The 15,742-nt window shown below is 42.7% G+C and overlaps 1 protein-coding gene across 2 annotated transcripts in view; it reads right to left on the reverse strand.

The window, feature by feature from the left end:
* Positions 1-13,725: 13,725 nt before the first annotated feature.
* Positions 13,726-15,742, reverse strand: part of LOC144729123 (diamine oxidase [copper-containing]-like) — a 36,048-nt gene continuing 34,031 nt past the window's right edge. For both annotated transcript variants that reach the window (XM_078609083.1, XM_078609090.1), the window contains exon 5: positions 13,726-14,605. In XM_078609083.1, the coding sequence (XP_078465209.1) occupies positions 14,318-14,605 (288 nt within the window). In that variant the 3' untranslated portion in view covers positions 13,726-14,317. The remainder of the gene's footprint in view (positions 14,606-15,742) is intronic.

The following is a 15,742-nucleotide window of genomic DNA, read 5'->3' on the forward strand; positions in this document are numbered from 1 at the left end:
TGGAATGGAACCCGTCGGTGCTATGTCTCTTCAATCCTCGGTCCTTGTTCTTCGGTCTTCGATGTTACGCTCGGCATCGTGGGTCAGTCAGTAACACACTAACACACTGCTTGACCCGGTTATGTAGTTACCCTTTGTTATGGTCTAGTTAACCGTCTAGTTATCACCTCGATGTAGCAACCGTGTTGGGGTGTTGTAATAAACATGTTGCCTCAAACTCCAGTGTGTGCCTCCGTACAACACACTACACATGTGTAAAGGAGTATTGTGAGTAACCAGTGAGGGGGTGAATAGAGGGAAGTGCGAGCGGGTTCACAGTCAAGGATGACAATGTCACGGGAGGTGTAAGAGGTACCTTTGGGAACAAAGGCGAGTCCGAGCTAGAGGGAGGAGCCACCAAATGGGGTACTTGAGGGGGACCCCGTGACGAAGGCGTGGTAGTTGTAGGGAGCCAGGGTGAGAAGCGGCTGGAAGAAGGCAGACGAGTGGGAGAGCCAAGGGATTCGCCGAGAGTAGGGTCCCGAGCATTCAGTAAGGATCGGTCGAGAGAGGGGTTCTCTCTCATCGCTGGACGGTCTTGGATGAACCCCCACTCTGGGCAGACGAGTAAGAGAGCCCTAACAGATAGCCGAGGGCAGGACCAGATATTGTTCAGTGTCCGGGGTAAAGGACCCAGATAGAGAGTACATACCTCTGGTGTGAGTTTAAAGTGTTGAGTGCAACAGTGTTTAATAAACGGCAACAGCCCTCATAGTTCATCTTCTTGGTTCTTTCGGTAAAGTCACGTAGAAGGGAAGTAATAAAATAATAAAAATAAAACATAATAAAATAATTCTCACGACGTTTTGGCCACAACACAAGCAGCTGTCCTCAGGTGAAGACCAGGTCTGTCGAGGCGACAGCGTCTAAAAGAAAACACCACCACGCTTGGAGCGTCTATTTAAGCTGGTTTGGAAGGGGGGGGGGGGGAAATGCGCATTGGCAAAATAATCTGCATATCAAGAGGAATTTAGCATATTTATGGGAAATGCAGGAATGCTGTATGGGCATTATGCAGGATTAGAAGCATCAAAGAGAGGGGATAGGGGTAGCATTAATAAAGGGAAGGAATGTTAACAGTATGTAGCTGCAGTAACTAAACAACAACGTAAAAAGCTAAAGTATAAACTACATAGTATTAAATTGTATACTGTATTACTATACACTACCCTATGTCTTAGAATAATACATAGTGTAATATTACACTATGTATTATTCTACCCACCCAACTGTATACCACACTGCTGTATATTCACTATACAATTTCGATACTATATGTAATAAAGGACTCTCTCTCTCAGATGTCGATCTCCGTTGTCCTTTATTGGGTTCGTAGAATCTCGATACCACGGCGTCTCGCTCAGGCCCGCGTCCCGCTTGACGACCTCTCCACAGCCCTCGGCTGCTCCGTTATGCAGTCTCCCTGCTGCTCCAATATGCAGTCTCCCTGCTGCTCCGTCAGGCAATCCTTGCAGCCACACCGCTGCCCCGCTGTCTAGCATCACTGCTGCCCCTTACACAGCTAGCCTCTCACTGCCCCATTAGCTCTCTTCGTCTGACACCGATAGCTGTCGGTGTCGACGTCTCCCACCGCGTGGCGACCGCGCCACTCTCTCCGTCTTGCCCAGCGTGGCCTCCTCGTGTTTCACTCCGTCTCAACTCCCCCTTCCCCTTCCGGTTCTCTCCCTAAATCCTCTCCCCCACGTGACCCTCACTCCACCCACTCCCCACGTGACCCAGACTCCGCCCCCCCTCAATCCTTGCTCGCATTACATATATATTACCTTATACATTGTATTAAACATTACACTTTAATACGATTTATTATTATACAATATGCTATACACTATACCATTCACCGTCGCGTGAAAGGTACTAAGAGGAAGCAACAAAATATGTCAATGGGAGAGTGGTGATAGGAAGCTTGCAGCGGAGCAAAGAATCCATTCCCTGTGGAGAATACAAGCTATATAGTCAATGTCAGTGAGTGGAACGCGGTCTGAAAGTCACTGTAAACGTGGACACAATCAGTTAAGATCCGACATGGTTAATTACGTCCTTCCAATGATTGCTAAGCCGGAATCCATCTTCTCGGTTGAAATTGTGAAATTGAGAAGATGGATTCCGGCTTAGCAATCATTGATACAGCTGTCGTGGCTGTGACGGTTCCACCTGAAGACGGAAGCTTGTGTTGCCTCCGAAACGTCGTGATTTTTATTTTACTTTTATTAATTTTAATGTTTTACCTACGTGACTTTACCGAAAAAAAAAAAAAAACTAAGAATACTATATAGCTTGTATTCTCCGCAGGGAATTGATTCTTTGCTCCACTGCAAGCTTCCTATCACCACTCTCCCATTGACATATTTCGTTGCTTCCTCTTAGTACCTTTCACGCGACGGTCAATGGTATAGTGTATAGCATATTGTATAATAATAAATAGTATTAAAGTGTAATGTTTAATACAATGTATAAGGTAATATATAGTATCGAAATTATATAGTGAATATACAGCAGTGTGGTATACAGTTGGGTGGGTAGAATAATACATAGTGTAATATTACACTATGTATTATTCTAAGACATAGGGTAGTGTATAGTAATACAGTATACAATTTAATACTATGTAGTTTATACTTTAGCTTTTTACGTTGTTGTTTAGTTACTGCAGCTACATACTATTAACATTCCTTCCCTTTATTAATGCCACCCCTATCCCCTCTCTATGTAGTTTATACTTTAGCTTTTTACGTTGTTGTTTAGTTACTGCAGCTACATACTATTAACATTCCTTCCCTTTATTAATGCTACCCCTATCCCCTCCCTTTGATGCTGCTAATCCTGCATAATGCCCATACAGCATTCCTGCATTTCCCATAAATATGCTAAATTCCTCTTGATATGCAGATTCTTTTGCCAATGCGCATCCCCCCCCCCCCCCTTTCAAACCAGCTTAAAAGGACGCTCCAAGCGTGGTGGTGTTTTCTTTTAGAAGCTGTCGCCTCGACAGACCCGGTCTTCACCTGAGGACGGCTGCTTGTGTTGTGGCCGAAACGTCGTGAGAATTATTTTATGTTTTATTTTTATAATTGTATTACTTCCCTTCTACGTGACTTTACCGAAAGAACCAAGAAGATGAATCCCTGCAGTCACGAAAGCTTTAAATCGAAAAGCCCTCATAGTATTCATCATCTCCGCGTGGTTTTACGGCACAACACATTTATAAATCTGTTCTCTAGACTGCTCTTGATCCTCCTTATTCGTGATTTCATGGATTCTCGGAAGGTTCTGGTAACCATGTGTGAGATAATTGCGGTTCCAGATAAGGATGTAGATAAAAGGATTTTTTTTACACGAATATACTGGACTGTAATAGTACATTCACTGCAGAAATGGAGTGATGAAATCAGTTTTATGTACAGGAACCAGAGTGTTCAATCACATCACTGACTTTGAAATAAACTCCTTAAAATCTTATTTTTTAAAGACAACGGTTTTATGTTAAAGTGCACTAAAAAGTAACAAATAATTTTCTTTCAGCCGTCACCAGCTGATCAGAATATGTTTGGACATATGTAACTAAAGCATAAAACCATGGGGCGCTCCTTTAATATCACTTATATCTTCATCGATGACCAAGAATAGGTAAAGAAAGTTATCAACAAATGTTACTCAATAGCATAACAAAATACTATAACATTTCTAATAATATAGCGCGCATTTTTCTCTATTTGCTTTAAGAATGGCATGATGCTACTTAGTTGCTTGCACGTTTGGAATCATTTAACCTATTACATGCTAAAATTCTAGTATTTAGGTTGTCAAGAGTTGGAACAAAATATAATATGAAAAAGCTTCTGGCGTTCCTTTTGTCAACTGAAGTCTCACATATTGAAGGGAGTGCTATCTGACAATAACAAGGTAAGCTGTAAGGTCCTAGGCAATGTAGAATATGCGTGATATGGAATATCACGTATAAATAATAAAACGCCTAGTATGAAATTATAATACAAAGTTCACCATTCATCTTAAAATCTTGACGACCAATTTGTATTTATCAAAAGTTAAAACTTAACAACATAAGTAATACATATTTGAAACAATTGAAACGCACATGTCCACTTGATATGGAAATAAAAAAAATCATGATACAGAAAATATGTACAATTACAAAGACTTGACAAATGCCTTCGAAATCATGTTTTACAAATCTGCTACGCTTTTATTATATTTGGGGATAATCAAACATAAATTTTATTATCTATATCTCGCTATTACATATAATTTCATTTATGTACTTATCTTCCATTCCACTAATATACTGTCACGAAGAATATAAGTTGCCATAGGAAGGTGAGAAAATAATAATGGGTTTTGGTATACTTTTCATCACTTTCTAGTCAACTGTTCGTAAATAAATTCCTTAAAAGAAATTTTTTTTTTTAAACAACGGTTTTATTAACAACTTCGTTTAACTCATGGTCGAGAAGTACTGTACATCAATGGCGCCTGAGACACGCGGCGCCTGCTTTTTGTGCGAGCCGATTCCACAGTTTAGGGACCGCGGCGTTTTTGACCTACACAAAAATATAAAATGAATAAGCCGTCCATACAAAAATTGTAATTGCTTGAAAGGAGGCAATTAATTGATTAATTGATGTCGATTTTCATACAGGCATGCATTGTCACCGGATCTGAGTACCGTATTTTCCCGCATATATCACTTTTTACAAACAAAACAAGACCCTACGGGGTATATGGAGGTGCGGGCTATCCCAAAAATATTTTACACGTGACATGTCATAACTCGTTTAATTTTTTCATGGTAGGACTATCCACTATGCAACACTTACCTTTGACTAAAGCACTGCAAAATAAACCACTCACACTAAAATTGTACATGTTATCACGTTTTAAATTATTCGAATTTTAGTACAATGAAACGACAATGTTTGAAGTGGGAGCACTTTGTTTACCGTAATACTTTCAGTGGCTGTAAGGAGGTGCGAAAGTTTCAGCTGACGCTATGGATTGCACAATGGGAAGGGCCTTAACAAGCGTCTACCAGAAGCGGAATCATAATTGCTGAGTCCCTTTGGCCGCTACTATTGGCTGAGTTTTGTTGCAAACTTCCAATGGCTTTGTTGCCAGGAGGCAATGGCGTTACCGTATTGCCGTTATTGTCTGCGCAGTGCGCAATCTACCAGTACAGTGAAACCTCGGTTCACGAACACTTCTGTTCACGAACAACTCGGTTCACGAACAGAAAAGTTCATAAAAAATATGCTCCGGTTCACGAACTCTGCTTCGGTTCACGAACAGGAGCCGCGGCCATTTTAATGCTATTTCCAGGCTGTCACATGGTCGTGACTTCCTGTAGGAAGATCGTAGAGAGAAGAAGAGACGCAGAAAGAAGTACTGTGAGTACTGTGAAGACAGTTTCAGTGACTTTTTGCTTTTTGGTGTGCTTTTTAGCACATATAGTACTGTACTGTACTACTGTACTGTACAATACTGTACTTACTGTATTGTACAGTTCACCCGTTTGAGTGCTTACTGAAGTCATCTCAAGCAAGGTTAGTGTTCTCTCTTTATACATTACTATACTGTACAGTACTAATGTGTATTGTAATTTGTTTCATATTTTTGTGCTTCAAAAACCAAAAAAAAAAGGTCAGAACGGATTAACCGGATTTATCTTGAACCCTATGGGAAAATGTGCCTCGGTTCACGACCAATTCGGTTCGCGACCAGAGTCAGTTCACGAATTAAGTTCGTGAACCGAGGGATCACTGTACTTAAACGGTATAGGGGTTTCACCTCGGCGGTCGATTGATCATGGCTGATGATCACGATAACTCAACTGTGCTTTGCTTTTTTATATCTACACCTGCTCCATGCAACGCGATTCTCCTCCTCTGGCATCAGGGGGTTTTCGTGGCTCGTGAGCTGCACGCGATAAACACGCTGGGCGCCCCACTTGTTTCTGGAGTTCTCGTTCACGAACACCAGGTATGGAAGTCTGACGTCGAACTTGAAGGCGGCCTCCGACTCTGTCTCCTTGAGGTCGTGCTTCACGCTGGGCATGCTCTGGGCTCGAAACGACGGTCGTGTTTTCGAGCTGCTGGTTCACTGTCTTAAAGCTGTTGCTTGTGCCTGTGGGGCAAACGGTAAGCTTCTATATACAGTATACTGTATAAACAGTGACGTGTGATGGTGATCTCTTTTTAAATCCTTTATATTAAGTTCGCTTGCTTGCTTGCGTGCTTGCGTGCTTGCTTGCTTTCTTACGACCGTGAAAATCTTTCAGTCGTTTTTTAACCCACTTCCCGTGATCCAATCGAGCTGACATTTTCCACACAGACTCGTTGTGTGTGACAATTAATGTTCGTGAAATTTTTTTTCCAAAATTTTACACTGTTTAGGGAAAACAAATAAAATATTTAATTACCAATTGTTTAATACTGGCAGACAATCATCTGACCCAATGGTGGCAGCCATCTCAAGCCAGAGGACGAGAAGACTCTAGCTGCCACGCATATAAAGGATTTATAGAGAAAAACTTTGTTTTTACGGGTTTACTTGTTTAAATCCTTTATATTAAGTTCACTTGCTTGCGTGCTTGCTTGCTTACGACCGTGCAAATCTTTAGGTCGTTTTTTAACCCACTTCCCGTGATCCAATCGAGCTGACATTTTGCACACAGACTCGTTGTGCGTGACAATTAATTTTAGTGAAATTTTTTTTCAAAAATTTTACACTGTTTAGGGATTTTTTTTACAAATATTTAATTACCAATTGCTTAATGGTGGCAGACAATCATCTGACCCATAGGTGGCAGCCATCTCAAGCCAGAGGACGAGAGGACTCTAGCCGCCCGTTTCATGATGACGCAAATGTTGACTAACCACATGGCATGAAATCCCTGCCCCCACGCTGTACAATGGAGACTATTTTAGAGCAGTTAAATTGAAGCCGCCAGGTTCTTGAAAGTGGTAAAACGGGTCAACGCTAGTGCCCTCGGGAATATACGGGGCATGTCAAGAGGTGATCTTTCATTTTTAAATCTTTTATATTAACTTCACTTGCTTGCTTGCTTACTCAAGAAAAACAGAAATGAATAATAAAATGAAACCGATGCCACGCATATAAAGGATTTATAGTGAAAAACTTTGTTTTTACGGGTTAATTTTTTAAGTTTGAAGAGGCGATACCGTGTACTCTGAAGTTAAGTTAATGTATACCCATGGTGCTATTGTTCAATATTCACCACTTAATATATTTGTTTTTTACAGAAGACTAATATATATTGGGAGGAAACTAGGTGTAAGTGTAAAAGGTAAAATATATTTTTTATTTTAAAAAATACTACATGAATTCAGGATAGAATAACATTTGAGGTGGCTCAGAGAACTAAGTACTGAATCGACACTGCTGAGATCCTGAGTTGAAATCTAGTTCGTTTCTAGTTCTGAGAATTTAAATGATCAGTTTAACTTTGAGGCGACAAAGGCATAGCAGGATTATGAGAAAGTGCGACCCCTACTGCGTAAAGGGTAACAAGGGGCCTTGAAATATATTTTTGGGAGAAGGCCTGTAAAACTAAATCTTTTAGCAACTCTCTAACACACCGGGTCCACTGCGTCTGCAGAATTGTATAATGGATTCTTCATCTCATGATATGAAAGCAAATTTAGAAACATTTTGGGGGAAACAAGATCGAACTACATCAAGAAAGAGAGCGAGAGATCACCATGGCTAATGCTATCACTTGTTTTGCAATTAGTTGAAGTCCATCTCTATGACCTGTACCGTAAAAAAGCCATTACTTTTGCTTTAGACACCTTTCTTGCAATAATTAAATTAAATTAAGCTCACTACTCACCCAAAGTGCTTTGTGAAATCCATAAATACTGAAATTTTGTAAAATACATAAATACTGCCATTTGCCCTGTTAACACATGTGTAATGCGAGCGTAAGCGAGGTTTCGCCGCTCAGCTCTGGGCCAATCGGACGACCCGGAGTATTGGGGGTGGGGCCCAGTAAGGTGGGCGTATGGGGAAGTCCGCGACCCACCTCTGGTCCAATTGGATGCCCGGATGATCAGGGGCGGAGCCTAGGGTGGAGCCGGGGGGGGGGGGCGCTAAGTGAAGGGCGTGATCTGGAAGGTTCGGAAAGGGCGTGGTGGAAGGTGGAGACGGGATGACGAGAGAGGGGAATATAAGGGGGATCCGGAAGAGGCTCGAGGGAGTTGGCATAGACTCGAAGTGGGACCACGTCGAGCCGTGGAAGGTCTCCAGCGCCATCGGCCACGTGGCGGCCCCAAGCACACCGTCAGCCAACGGTGTGCGGGAGTGCAACTGACGAAAAGAGCGCGCGGGGCGCGCCAGTGGAACAGCCGGTCCACGGTCGGGACCGGCGGAGTGTGAGCGGCATAACAAGAATAAAGACAGAGACAGAGACCAAGCTGTGTGTCGTCAAAGTCCTTTATTACACATGAATTGACCCCCTTATCACAACCCCTGTATTATGCACATTACTTCCTCAACTGCAGACATTCCTCGAATACCTACACATTTTCACTGCCTTCAAACACGTTGGATAACAGTGCATGGGCAACATCATGAACTGCTGGCAAACTTTGATTTTTGACTGCTTTGTTTAATGCCCTACTATCCATCATCATCTAGAACACCATGAAAATAATCGTCATCATTGTTGGCATTTACATCATCATCATCATCATTATTTTCTCATCCATAGGACATCGTAGATATTAGGATGTGTTTAGCACCTGTCAGCAACGACTTTCACGTTCCTCTTATCCATTGAAAAAAAGAAAAATACAGGAATACAATGAAATTATTTCTTAACACAACCTCTAATGGGTAGATCCTATTTTCTGTACAAATGTTCAGATAAATTAAAGAGTTGACCGACGTACAAAAGTAGTTTGTGTGAATTTAATGTTGGGCTGCTGATAATAGGATTTGCGGATAAGAGGGTTGCAGATAAGATTTACTCTATCTACATTATGCGTCCGCTCATTTTAAAGGTACTCCATAAAAAATAGAATAATTGTTCAGAACAACAAGTGACAATGCAATGCAATGCTGTTCTATCGTAAATTCCCTTTAATCACTTTCAATATATGAACATATTCACGGATTAAAGCTTCGCGAGCAGTTCTGTAAAAAATTACATGCATGGATAATATTGCTGAAAATAAACTCACCCACTATATCCATGTCCAGTTTGTAGTTGATCATGTGCGTGTGCACATTGCCAAGGACGTGGTCAAATATTTTGTTGTCATACTTGAGTCCATCCCCAAGGAAATACGTCACCACGAGGTACCCAGTGGGGTGAATCTTTGCTTCAATTAATCCATTCTGGTAGAAAATATAGTCCACGACGTAATTGTAGTTGTACACTGTGTTGACACTCCTTATCACGAGTACATAGTTGACCAAGCCACCACAGAACGGGAAGCCTCTCCGGTGTTCACCCTCCAAGTGTCGACGCAATGGCACTCCTGTGTTGTACTGGAAAATGTAGATGGAGTTCGGATTTTTCAGCGGCTTTTCGATTTCACAAAGTGGTACGTGTCCAGGTATGTGGCAGTGTGCGGGCAGTTGATCCCCTTCACAAGCTCAAAATTGTCGGCACCAATGTGCCAACCTGAGTCCATGGCTCTAAATAAGCTCCTGATCGGATCGTTGCCAGTATAGTATGAGACGACATCTTGGAGGCCCATCTCATAGACAATTCTCCAGGTTCATTTCAACACAGTACACAAAATCCGTGATTTAATTCCATCTGTAAAGGATGTGAATCCTGACATGCAATACCCTGGTGTCTACAAACTGAGTTCTGGTTGCAGCAGCAGTTACATTGGGGAAATTAAACGACATGTCTCGGACCGCATTCGTGAACACAAGGCAGATCTGAAACACGGTAGAACCAATACCTCTGCTGTTGCCAATCATTGTTTTAATGCTGTGGGCTCACGAAATTGATTTTTCCCAGACGGAGGTACTCTGCAAACCTACCGGCTATTTTCAGAGATTTTTTCATGAAGCCATCCAGATATATAAACACAGACACAACTTCATCCGAGAGGATAGGGACAAACTGAGCAATCATTGGAAGGACGTTATTAACCAGGTATAGTCTTAGCTGACTTTGATTCCATCTTACCTGCCTATGTCAGCTGTTATTTCCGACTCTCTGTGTCTCTCTCTCTATGCCTCTATCTTAGATCTCTCATGCTCACATGTCCTTTGCATTGCACTCTCATGCCTTTGGATTGCACTCTCATGCTCACATGTCCATTGGATTGCACTCTCATACTCACATGCCCTTTGGATTGCACCTATTGGGTTGCACTCATGCCTTTGGATTGCACCACTCTTCGATTTTACATTAACATGCTAATCTCTCACATTAACATAGCCACTTCCGTGCCCTCGTCTAGGAGGCTGATTTGGATTGCACCACTTTTCGATTTCACATTAACATAATAATCTCTCACATTAACATAGCCACTTCCGTGCCCTCGTCTAGGAGGCTGATTTGGATTGCACCACTTTTCGATTTCACATTAACATAATAATCTCTCACATTAACATAGCCACTTCTGTGCCCTTGTCGAGGAGGCTGCTCTCCTATCTTACAGTTACATGCTAATTTCTAACATTAACATCACTAGCCCCGGCCACTTCTTTATGACTCTTGGGCTACACCCATTTCAAACCTTTATAAACAGTCTGCCTCAGTAGCAGACCATGCTTTCCCACCTGATGACGGACGCTTGTGTTGCGCACGAAACGTCGTGATTTATTAAATTTTATACCTACATGACTTTACTGAAAGAACCAAAAGTATGGATTCCTGGAGTCACGAAAGCTTCAAATCAAGATTGATCTCAAATATCTGAAACCCCATGTAAGAGATTCTGAAAGCGAACGTCTAGGGCATGTACTGCACAAAATTCCCGTAAACCCGGTACCGGTGGCCCATGGGCTCGTACTGCCGTGGTCCTGTCAAAGACGTGTCTGCTCTGAAGGCTCGGTGACGATTATATCCCGATGATTCTCTACTGCTTTCACTCAGCTTTATCTGTGATTAGTTCTTCGATGCTTAGAGAAGCTTCAAAACAGAATTCGGCTGTGCGGCAGTCGGCCAACGGGTATCGGGGAAGAAATGGGCACCATGCAATAGAGCTTGGCTGCATTGCCCGCAGGTTCCAGTTGGCACGTCCCCCAAATTGCACAAGCCGTGGCGAGGTCCGGTCGAATTGGTACAAGCTAATTGACCACAGTGTGTACAAATTCAGAGTGGTCACCAACGTTGGTTCGTTCATCCATCGCGTATTAAGCCATGCATATTGCCTCGCGATGTTCCCTCATCTCTACTACCTATGGGCTAAGTGTCAGGTGTGCCCGGCAAGCCGGGGCGTACAACTGATGATGTCCTGCCTCAGGGAAGTTCCGTCGTGCCATCCACAGGACCGGAGCGCCTGACATCACCAGCGTCACCAGCCGCGCCGACTCCAGGCGGATCGCGAGGTGCGAGGCAGCCATCGCCTGCCCGCCCTGCACCAGGTGCTGCCATTCCTCGGGGGGGGGGGGGGGGGGGCCCTTTTGGCCATCTTCCAATTCCCCCCAGTTTATTCATGGAGTCAAAGCCCAAAGCTCTGGAAGGGCCGGCAACGAGAACTCGTTCAAAGACTTTGCATTTCACATAGCCCTCATCCAGCTCCCTTTTCCTGCTCCGGCTGTGAAGTGCTCACACGCAGGGGTCAGTTGGGCTATTGGCTGAATGTGGCCCATCTTGTGCTCGTGCATCGTGACACACAGCACGGGAAATTCAGGGTGCTGATAGAAGGGAAAGTGGGAGCCGGCCATTGTATATTTCTCACTGTTCTTTGTTCTCGTCTCTTCACCTTCCTCTTCACGTCGGTTCAATCTGTAAATGATTGAAATAGTGTATTTATCACAGTGCCTTGCTCGTCCACTGTATATCTTCTCTGTTTTTTTTCCTGTTGAGGCACACGCACGTTGGTTCTCATGTGTTTTTGTCAGCTCGGATGGATGAGTTCTACAAATGGGGGGGGGGGGGGTTGATGTAGTGGTGTACATAGTGTGTTTACAGCGTTGCACTGGCGGAAAGGAGGTACTGCAGGTGCGGCACCACTCCCGAGCACTGGCGTGTATAAGTGAGGGGTTGGGCCCCTAGGGGGCATGGTCTGAGTACTAGTGGGGAGAGGCCGTGTGAGGACATGGTACTCCAGGTGAACTCGAGCAGGGCACGTGACCGGACGAGGGGATAACGGGGGCCAGGGGGCATGTGACGGGCTGCGTGACCAGAGCCCCGACTCTACCAGAAAGATCTGGAAAGGGGGCGTGGCCAAAGGGGGAGCCTGTCTACGCCAGGGCCGATAAAAGGCGAGTCACGCATATGTTCGGGGCTCATCTCGGGGAATGGATTTAGCGGGCTACGTCTACGATCTCTGGGCTTCAGCATGGACCTGACAGCACGTGGCTGTCTGGATCCAAGCGGGTAGACGTCCCATCGAGTGGCTGTGAAATAGCCGTGGTGGTCCCCGCCGAATATAGTTATCCCGTCAGTGGTTATGAAGTTACCTGTGGTGGTTACCGCCGTATATAGTCTCGCTAATGAGTGGTTATGTGTTAGCTCATGGTGGTCAACACCCTAAGTAGTTATCCAGTGGAAGTTGTGTTGTTCAAGACATAAACGTGTTGCCTCTAAGTCTTGGCGTTTGTCTGAATAGAACCCACTACAATAGTATTGCGTATATTTTAATCGAACATTTAATTATTAATATGTGAATATAATTGTTGACTTTTTGACCCTCTTCTAGCTCAAACGCAGTGTTTGCGATGCATTCTTCATAATTATCAGCCATCATCCACGACAAACTCTCCTGCGGTGTATGGGTTTTAAGTTCTGGTTTGATCTGGTCAGGTTTAAACAATGGAAATGGAAATATAGTCGGTTATAGCAGGAGAGAGGAAGACTCACCCTCAGTATAGTAATGTGAAATTTCATGCACTGGATTGTAACCCTCATCGCCGCTACCTTGAGCACGGAAACACTGCGTTTGCTCTATATTGTCATGTCTATGGGGTTGGTCATTCAATTAATCACTGATGATTATGGTGGCATTTATACAGTAATTGCGGTCATGGCACTGGTGGTGAATAACATTGTGATGTTGGAGCACCAATTGATCAATGGGTGGGATTTTTTGTTTAGTTTATACTTTTGCAAGGCTTGAAACCCCAAACCCTCCTACTAGATCTGCCACTTGGAATGAAGATTCATAATCAAATCACGTTTGAATACAGTACTTGTCGGCATCAACAGCTAGCTTGACTTACAATATGCCCAATACATAATCACATTATTTCATGCAAACTTGTTAAGATTCTGTATTTCTTATCAAAATGGAGGAATATATCAAAAAAGTACATAGTCGATATATTCATGCTCAAATATAAACTAAAACAAATTGTGGGAAAAATAGTTTAAGTCTAATTGACCAAAAGCAGTGAGTTGCACACAATACCTTATACTGGATGTGAAGGGACTGCAATGTGTGACGTTGTGTACATACACACTTATGTAAACAATAGCAATGCCACATCATACGAAAAGCATTCGGTAACATTTGCTTTTATTAATATTCCATAAAGTACATGCAATCAAATGAAGTACTCTACATTCAACACATGGTTAGTAGTGTAGAACAGTTAAATGGTAGTTAAAAGCACAATTTATTGAACACGATGCATATTTGACACATATAATCGTTTGTTTTGTGCACGGGACAGGTTGAACATATTAGTTAAATATTAATTTGAATACTGCTTAATTTTCGTACAGCTGAAAGCACTCTAGTTAACTTTTAGTTGTCTTGTGATGTTTTTTTTTTAATCCGGTCCACACGTGTGAATAGAACATGCATCATGGTTACAGTAACACTAATACAGTACATTTGAAAATGTTGACATTGTAAGAATTTTAACTTTGAATGTAAGGTTTTTGTTTACACGTATTGAAACACCAGCTATCATCTTGTGAGAGTATATCCTTCTGAACTATAGAGGTTGTAAAGTGTTCCATTCAAAATAGTATTCATTATATTTAGTTTGGAATATATGCGTGTGGGTTATAAAGTTTTTTTCACCAGAACAACCCTCGTTTCTCTAGATGAGCAAGATAGATTTGTGGTGTCCGTGTTTGCGCCATTTACACGGGAGTGCGCGTCCCATTGTAAGCTAGTGGCTGAATGTCGGGCAGGCAGACGCTGGGCTCAGTGGGGCTCTGCTCCGTCCACCAGGACACAACAGGCTTTCCAGAGCTGTGGGGCCCTGGCCGCAGGATCACGACGTCCCGCGAAGCCACAGATGGGTCCTCGTCGTAGAAGTTGAACGGCCGGAAGAAGAAGCCCACAGCATTTCCCGACGTGGCCGTGTTGGGGACGTCCTCGGAGTGGGGGATGTGCACGAAGCCCACCGTCACCCAGGCCACCAAGTCCTGAGGAGCAAAGTGAAGGTGACTCGAGGTCAGGTAGTTGGACGTATTGAAAGCACAAAGTAACATGCGACCATTCAAACAAAAAAAGGATTGGTAAATATGACAATCAATTACACCTACAAATTTCACCATGGCTTTTATACACCAATGGCTTAATAATAATATTACATTTTATCCATAATCGACTTCATATATTTTAATGCTTTCCAACGAAGGGATTGAGAGTGTTTATGGGTTATCTTCATCTGGTCGTTCGTTCGTCAGTCCCATCTGTTGTGGAAGGTGAGGAGGGAGAGGGGCACTTTGTCGTAAACATCGTCCAACATTAACAACATTTCAGTGTACAGTTTAACCAGGAAGCAGCCCCCATTGAAACAAAAACACATTTTGCAAGGCAAACATGGGATTAATAAAGTAGACAATAAAATATATCAGTACAAACAATTGGGCTCTTGTTTAATAAAAAATATATAGACAAGTTTAAACAATGTTGCTTGCCAAAATGAATAAAAACATTACAAGGCCAAATATACGAGGTTATTTGTTTAATACAAGTTTTTTAAAGTTCATCATGACCAAGCGAACAAGTCCTCCTCGTCAACTGGTTAGAACAAGTCAACAAGTATCAGTTATGATTTTTTTGACATTTTATTGTAATGAACATAATGTAAATAAGAAATATATATTAATACTAGCAGGAAGTACTCAGCATTGTCCAGGTGAAAAATACATTTCACAACTTATCTTAAAAATATATACATGCACAAATACTAAGCTATTGTGAAAGCCCGGTGGGCCGTTTATCAATTTTTCCAACAACAAAATAATAATAGGCTTGCAGAAGTACAAAAAGTTATAGAAAGTTGGGGGTAAATAGTTGATTTTAAAGGTTTCCGAAAATTGTGGACCCCCCCCTTCAAAAAATATTTTTCCCCCGCGTAGACATATATACCTACACATCCTACATACCATAGAGTGAGGAGTATCTACTGACTCTATAGTAGTATCTGACTTTACAGTAGTTTATCCTGGACACTGATGCCAGCGATACAGGTATTGGCGCCGTTTTGTCCCAGTCCAAAAATAGCGTGGAGAGGGTTGCTGCGTATGGTAGCCGTGTCCTCTCTCCGGCTGAGA

The sequence above is a fragment of the Lampetra planeri genome, chromosome 2 (assembly GCF_965212315.1).
Source record: "Lampetra planeri chromosome 2, kcLamPlan1.2.h2, whole genome shotgun sequence".
NCBI lineage: Eukaryota > Metazoa > Chordata > Hyperoartia > Petromyzontiformes > Petromyzontidae > Lampetra > Lampetra planeri.